The 8,373-nt window shown below is 45.2% G+C and overlaps 1 protein-coding gene across 2 annotated transcripts in view; it reads right to left on the reverse strand.

The window, feature by feature from the left end:
• Positions 1–649: 649 nt before the first annotated feature.
• nova2 (NOVA alternative splicing regulator 2) overlaps positions 650–8,373 on the reverse strand; it is a 78,778-nt gene continuing 71,054 nt past the window's right edge. For both annotated transcript variants that reach the window (XM_031863621.1, XM_031863622.1), the window contains one exon: positions 650–6,908. In XM_031863621.1, coding sequence (XP_031719481.1) covers positions 5,892–6,908 — 1,017 coding nt within the window. In that variant the 3' untranslated portion in view covers positions 650–5,891. The remainder of the gene's footprint in view (positions 6,909–8,373) is intronic.

Genomic DNA, 8,373 nt, shown 5'->3' on the forward strand with positions numbered 1-8,373 from the left:
AGAGGGAGGGAGAGAGAGTGAGCAAGGTGGACGGACTTTGGCATAATTTATGTCTGTTTTTTTTTTTCTTTGACGTTGAAGCCAATAAAGCATCTAATTGAACTGAGTTTGGAAAATAGAAAGCGAGAGAAAGAAAGAGAGAAAACACACTGGTAATGTTCAGCATTGTTTCTCTCCCTGAGATCAGAGCTTTGGATTGCATAATGAGGGAATGAAAACACAATCTGTCCCAAATTCTGCAGCAAAGGGGGAAGGGGGGGGGGGGGATTCGGGGGGGAGTGAGGGGAGTTTTAACCTCCCTTTGTCTCACACACTTTTACGAATCTCTCCCGTTGAAATACACGGGGGGGCGGGGTGGCTGCAGATGCTCCATGTCGTATTTTAGGTCAATAAGGTGCATATCAATGCAAAGACAAGCCAGAGCTCAGAGCGTGGATGGGGGGGGGGTGAGGTGGGGGGGATTAAAAAAGGACAACATACTGAGAGCTCGACACAGTGCGTCGAGGGTTAGTAATGTTAGAATACACAAAAATACACACACGAGAACACACGTAAGCCTCTACTGCACGTCAATGGTCAGAGGAGTGATATGCAAACTTATGCAGAGGTGAGTACATTCCTGAACAATCTGAGTCTTACGTTGAAATGAGATTTTTTTTTCTTTTTTTTTCTGTCTTAAGGATAGGCAGCAACTGAGAACTTTTCAGTACAAGCTCGCTCGGCAAGTAGCAAAATAGTCTTATGTTTGTTCGAGAGTTTTTATTCATATCCCATCGAGGATGGCTGGACAACGACAAACTACTCATTTCGTTGTGACGTCACGGTCAAATATTTTGTTCACCGTCGGCCGGTGGACCGGGACTCAAACAACAAACATTTGAACGCGTGTAAAACAATATCAAAATGCTCCACCCTTATCGGCATGCAAAGATTTGTCGAAAAATGAATGACACACACTGCCTAATTTATTTTTTGTCACTTCTGTTTTTTTGTTTCTTTGATTTTTTTTTCTCCATTTTTTTGTCCACGTTTCACTTTGATATCATGCAATATAGACATGCAAAAAAGATAACATCTATTTCCACAAAATACATTTTCATCGTAACTATAAAAGGCTGTATTTAAGAATGCTATCAAGTCACATTTTTTTTTTAGCATAATTATGCTAACTTGTCGCTATGTTGATTTGTCGAGCCCCAGAGTCGGAGTGCTGTTGCATCCTGGGAAATGTACTTCCCGGAGGACTGGCTGAACACTTTTGCTAACATGGCGGTCCCTCATCTTGTGGCAGGAACTGAGAGGCCTTAAACAAACTCCTATACTGACTCCTAAAAACTGTCACGTGGATGACTGCCTCCCCGTGTAAATCATAAATATGGTTCATTTGGCACTTTTCACATTTTCTTAATATAAAAGTATGTCTCCTCTAGTCTAATGTGGTTTAAATCGACACATTTACACTCTGTAAAGACCTAGTTTGGCACAGGTTTACTTTGTTCAGGTTAGAATTACACTATTATTAACTTATCGTCAGCTTATAACAGAGCTTGTATTACACTGCCGCTTGCGACTAGCCTCTCCAGCTAAATGACAGATTTCGATATGTTTTCACCTAGTATTTTTAGTACATCGGTAATTGTTAAATAGCAGCATTTTCCCACAAATTTAAAAAAAATGAAAATGACTTGTGTAAACCTATTCAACATCTAAATCCAAAGCTCCAACGGCAGACAGAGGATAAAGGACAGGACAACATGCCACTACGTGTATTGCTTCCAGTACTCGATCACATTTGATCTCCGTCCCCTAACATCGAGACGACTAAAGAGATTGGCCGCTTTTTAAAAGACAAACCGAAAACGATCATTCTAATGTTTGATTAATGAGATGAAGAAGAAACACATCCAGTACTAATCAACTCAAGTGACACCTACATCAGAAATTCCAATGCAGTTTTTCCACTGCGAATGCACTGTGCTGTATCCAAAGTACTTTCATGCTCTGGTCATAACGTTGGAATGGCGGAATCATCTCTAATGAATCCTCAAAATATAAATTTAGCTGGACTGAAAATTAGTTCAGTCTATTAAATGTCAGAAAATTGTGAAAAATCACAAGTTCTCAGAACAGTCTACTAACTCCTGGTTTCGTCTGAACAGTCCCAAACCAAACCATATTCAATTTACAATATCAGACGGATAAAAGCAGCGAATCCTTTAAAAAAGTACAATCTTGCCATTTGTGCTTGATATATGATAAATCAAGCATGTAGTCTACCTGCTCAAACCTGACGTAGCATGCACCAAACAAACTGCTTCCAGCACAGTGCAGTTCTACAGCGAAACAAAAGCACGCTACATCTAATACAACTACTATCTCCCTATGGTCTTATGAGGTTTTTTTCGTCTACAAAATATCAAACATAAATCCAGTCAAACCCCGCCAATGACAAAGTATTCCCTCACGATATGTGTATGTTTCTATGTGTGTGCGGGCCTCGACTACGACTCCCTCTGCAGGTGTGGTGGTTTTCCTGGCGGGGGGCGCGTCGGCTGCCCCCCCCTCTCCCCCGAGGAGGCAAAGAGAAGAGAAACGCGATCAGTGGCGTTTTTTTCTTTTTCTCGTCAGGGCAAGCAGCAGACATGCATTTGATCGTCACACCAGACATAGTCACCCATGGAGCGATGTGGTAGGAGGTAGAGGGGGTGTCAGGATGGGAGTGCGTTTGAGGACTGGGGGGACGGGTGAGGGGGAGGGGAGGGTGAGGAGAGTGTGGATGGTGTTAGATGGGAGTAAAGAAGCCTCCTTACCAAGCTGCGGAGATAAACCTTCACTGGCGCTCCAACAGAGAGTGACACATTCGGTAGCACAGTGGAGGACTTTGGGTCGGATTGGTTTCGAAAGAGTTTTTTTCTTAATCTTAAGAGGAGTTCCTTCCCCTCACCGGGGCTGTTTAGGTCAATAAATCAAATGCACCCTCTCCTCATTACTTGTCATTTTTACATTCCGTCACACTTAAACACGTGTCCAGGGATTCGCCCGTTGGGATGTACAGTGCATTACCAATTCCAACTGTTTATGAAAAAGACACAGCTGCGATAGAAAAGTGAATTTTTTATAATTTCTTCCAGTCTCTTTAATCTGCTGCTGGACTCCTAACACTCCCCCCAACATCCTGAATGCAAAAAGTATTCTCTGAAACAACAGGTGTGAGTAGAATCTAATAGATCTCGACCCGTCAACTCAATTGATTGATATCCTCTTCATCGACCTAGTCTCTTTCAGTATTCAGATATGACGTACATTTCTGGTGAAGTTCTTCATATGCATTCTACATATATTTCATATATGTGTTTTGTTTTTCCCCCCCATACCACACAAAAAAATACATCCGATCGCGATGCTGTCTGTACAGCACACATCCCTGACCTCGTGGGCAGAGAGAACCGCTCTCTCGCTTCACAGTGCATTAAGACAAAAATTCAGTGTACTCCGATTGTAAAAAAATCAAATAATAACACGACACAAAAAAAGAGTTCAAACAATCAAAGAAAAGACAGCATCTCCAGCAGCCTCCTGGGTCTACAGTGGGCAGTACACCTGTTGCCGTGGGTGACCTGCGGTTTGCCAGAGGCGGAAACGAGCTCAACTCCCTGGACGTGTGTTGAAAATCTCTCATGTCTGCCCTTTTGCCTCGTCGGCAGTCGGACGGTTGTTTGATAAGGGCGAAGACCAGTGAGGCTATTTATCTCCTTTACTGATATGCACGCTGTCCTCAAATAGCAAAATCTACTCGTGAGGCTTGCAGATGTAGCAGTGGACCCCACACGAACAATGTCGTGCTTCAGTGTTTCCTCTTTCTCAATGTTTGCATTTGTCTCAGTAGTAGCAGTACGTTGTGAGTCTTAAGTGCTCTTGCTTGTTGTAGTCTGTGGTTTTGGGTTTATCTAAATGGTTTCATGGAAGACCACAGGCTGAGCAGCTCGTCTGAGTCTCATTTCGGTTACACTGTAGGCAAAACTGTAACGGGACATTTTGCCTACAGATTCAGACACAACAGCAGTGTTTCGGAGTACATGAGAGGATAGCTAAGTGTGATGACCCAGGTGTTTTAGGGTTAATATAGCCGTGAATGTAGACGCTGCACTGCAGCCTGTGGTGTGTGTGGCTTACAGGTATTCTATTGCTAATCTAGAGGTCGTACTGCAGTCTGCATCATAAGATATGGTGAATTCCCTTTTCTAGCACCAAATATGGCATCGTTATGTTTTGTTTCAGTGCGTGTGTGTGCGTTCCCTGTTCTGCTCTTTGACTGGATGTCTATATATATACAGATATCTATATAGATATCTGTATAGATATATACATATCTATATAGATATAGATATATATCTATATAGATATGTATGTATAAGGTAATCCTTCACTGTAATGATATTAATGCCTGGGGTGGCTTACTGGACTTAAATAAGACATATATTACACTATGTAACATTACTATTCATCTTCAATCGACTTAAATTAAAACAAAAGATTCAAATCAAAAAGTCTCATTTACATTCATGTCAACCTGAATTCACAGATAAAAAAAAGAAGAAAAAGAAAAAACAACTGAGCTTTTTTTCATGGGTGAACTCATTAATAAATAATGATGATGGAGATGATTCCTAATAAATCATGACAATCTCGTTAACAGAATTATCACAGCAGACTGCAAAGAAATGCTGTGGATCCCGTGTGTTTGCCGCAGCTTGCACAGTATCACTCTCGTCGGTTTCGCACTACGTGAGGTCATCAGCGTGCGCCTCGGCATTCTATCTCAAACACTAGGGCTGCTAGGGGTGCGTAAGGTGTGTGTGTATGTGTGTGTGTATGTGTGTATGTGGGGGGTGTGGGGGGCGCTACGTGCTGTAACGCCCCCACCGCGCTGCACTGCTTGTGGGATACATCACAGGGTGCACATGGGGTGGTGTGCAAATGAAGGAACATCCAGCTGATTCTCGCCCCTCCGTCCCACACCCTTCCCCGATTTCACTTCGCCCCTCCCTTCGTCTCCAAGAGAGAGGGCGGGAGGGGGGAGGGGAGATCATAGTTGGGTGGGGGCAAATAAGAGGGGTCGGGGGGGATTTGAGGATGTTTCTTCCTTTACACACCAGGCTTAAGTTTGCAGTCTTGCTCATTATAAAACCCTTGTAAAAGGGATGGTGGGGTGGGGGATTGGAGGGGTGGGCAAGTAGTGAGAGAGGGGGCGGGGCAAGGGGCAAATCAAAACTAGAAGGAAAAAACCCGACAGGAGGGGGACGGGTGTGGGCTGCAGGGGGAGGGAGGGGTAAGGGTTGTTTCCATAAGGGATTTAGGGTTGGGGGTGCGGGGGTGGAGGGTTGTACCCTTTAAATGCAACCCCCCCCTCCCACCTATCTGCACCCGTGCCCTTCCCTCCCTCCCCCCGCTTCCTGTAGCCTCTCAGGCAGTCGGCCTGTCTACATGGCATTCAGCTTTGTCCACACAATACACAAACAAACAGACAGCTTAATTTACGAAACCAAACAATAAAACAATGAAACAAAACAATAAAAAATCCCGAAAGGTCAAGACGTTAAGTAATAAAACCTTATGTACATGTTACACAATTTTTTTCTTGGTTTTTCAGCGTGATAACTCCTCTCCCTCCTCGTCTTCTCAGCACATTTTTGCTTCGCGTCAAAAAATTTTTTTTTTAATAGAGAATACTGAAAACACGCAGAAGAAAACAGCGCGGACGATTCCTTCTGACATACTTGCTCTCCTCTCCTTTTTTCCGTTCTCACTCTCACTTCTTTTTATACTCCTCCCCCAAGCCCCCACTCTTTTTTTTTCCTCTTTTCCTCCTCGTTTCTCATTGGCTGTCAGGTTTAGCCCAACTTCTGTGGGTTGGTGGCACGTACCCCCTGCTCGTAGGTGATTCGCTGGCTGATCAGGTACTGTGCAGCCTGCGTGGCGGCCTGGGAACCCGTGATGGTCACCTTCCTGTTCCGAGTTCCAGGGATGAACTCGCCTTTCTTGGAGATCTGGATCCTGGCGCCGGTCAGCTCCTGGTACTCCACTAGCGTCTTCCCTCCTTTCCCCAGGATGGCTCCTACCAGGTTTTCTGGCACGGCGATCTCGACCACTTCCTTTGCTCCTTCTACTAGCTTCTCTGTGGCCATTAGAGATGACGCCACCAGGGGCGACGCAGCGCTTAAGTAGCCATTGGTGGCCCCTGCGGCAGCCAGGGATCCCAGGGTAAAGCCTCCGAGACCGCCTGGGTGACCTATGCCGCCGGATGCATCGCTGGCGTAGGATGCTAACAAATTAGCCGCAGCAGCTGCTGCCGGGTTAGCATTAGCCGCTACAGCTGCTAACACCCCTGAGGCTGCAGCGGGATTCAGCCCCAGGCCCAGGGAGTTGGTGTTGTAGCCGTAGCTGGCCAGGGTGTTGAGGGCGGAGGTGATGGTCAGCAGGTCGTTGCCTGAGAAGCTGGACATAGTGGTCGGGAAGGCCCCCACCCCAGCTAGGCTGGCCTGGCCGAGCAGAGAGGAAGCCGTGGCTGCCGCAGCGGCTGCCGCAGATGGCATAACCTCTGTCGAGTTGGCGTACGGGGAGCCGGTAGGGTTGGAGTTGGCGACGGGCCCTGTGATGTTGGAGTAGGAGATGTTGAGGCAGGAGGAGCTCTGTGGGTCCTCCTGGATCTTCTGGACAATGATCTCCACGGCTTTGCGGTTCTGCTCCGGCTCCCCGCTGATGGTGACCACACGCTCCTGCAGGTTGATGCCCTCGGGCTTTTGGGATAGCTGGACCCACGCCCCGGACTGCTCCATCACCGCTTTGACTGTCGCACCACCTTTGCCGATGATCAGCCCCGCCGTACTGTTGGGGACGATCAGCTTGGCCTGGTGGGAGGGACGGGGAGGTCAGAGAAAAAGAGAAAGAAAAAAATGTGGTTATTGCTTTCTAACAGATGTTTTATTATAATCCAGCAATAGTTCAAAATATAAACCAGCCTCTGTGCAACACATGGAATTACCTGAACAGAGAGATACAAGTAAAAGATGTGTTCCTTTATTAATCGGATATTTACATCAACTAAAGGAAGGGAAGATGTCGAAGGAGCAGAAAGTCAGTGTTACAGAGAGCTGTTCTCTAATGTTGTCTACACTACGTATGTTTAACAGAGAGGGACAAAAAAAGCAATGTATCCTTATACAGTGGTTCGTATGATTCCCTCACAAAAAGTTACAAATTGTTCGTGCGTTTTCCTAAGAAAGTAAAGCAACAAATGTCAGTTTCTCCTCAAAACATGCATACGTTCTTTTAAAAATAAACTCCCGTCTTCACAGGAAAAAACACAGTTAGTTTTAGGCTACTAAACTACTTGGTTAGGTTTAGGAAAAGATCGGAAAATACTTAGCCAGGTTTGAGAAAGGATTGTGAAATACTTAATTAGGTTTTGGAGAAGATCGGTAAATATTTAGGATTAGGCAACAAAAGACGTAGTTATGTTTAGGAAAAAATGGTCGTTTGGGTTGAAATAACTAAGGAAGTGCCATTACTGAAGTATGCAAGTTACGTGACAAATAAATCAAATTGACTTCTCGTTTAACATGGCGACTGAACAGTAGTCTCCTGACTGAAAGATCACCGTTTGCGGTTTGTTGGACCCATCCACTCCCCCTCTCCCCCCAACCAGTCTTTATACTTCCTCGTTCATGACTACATGGATTACATACGGAGATTTTTTTTGGCATATCTACGAATTATTGCGCTTTCCCCCCCGTAGGTATAGCTACGAATGCTGGATGAGACCAGCCTGAAAAAGAAAAGAAACAATTTCACACCAGTGATGTTCCAAATTAAACATGCATGACGACAATCCATCTTGAATGAACAAGAATCGTGCGATAGGTAATTGGTCGTGAGAAATGTGTGTGTGTGTGTATGTGTGTGTGTGACGATGTCCTGAAGGAGAAAATCTGAGTTAGACATACAACATTATGGAGTGCGCAGTGTTTTCTACTACCTGAACACATAACTAATATCTTTGGTACATAATGGAGAGAAAGAGATGATGTGCATGTTGGTGAGAGAGCAGGTGATGAAGAGGTAGAGAGAGGTACATAGAGTGGGAGGGAAGGATGGATGAGTAAGAGAGAGAGAGAGAGAGAGAGAGAGAGAGAGAGAGAGAGAGAGAGAGGGAGGGAAGGATGGATGGATGAGTAAGAGAGAGAGAGAGAGAGAGAGAGAGAGAGAGAGGGAGGGAAGGATGGATGAGTAAGAGAGAGAGAGAGAGAGAGAGAGAGAGAGAGAGAGAGAGGGAAGGATGAGAGAGAGAGAGGGAAGGAGGGAAGGATGAGAGAG

This window comes from Anarrhichthys ocellatus, unplaced genomic scaffold (assembly GCF_004355925.1).
Source record: "Anarrhichthys ocellatus isolate YVR2014 unplaced genomic scaffold, GSC_Weel_1.0 scaffold29, whole genome shotgun sequence".
Taxonomy (NCBI): Eukaryota; Metazoa; Chordata; class Actinopteri; order Perciformes; family Anarhichadidae; genus Anarrhichthys; species Anarrhichthys ocellatus.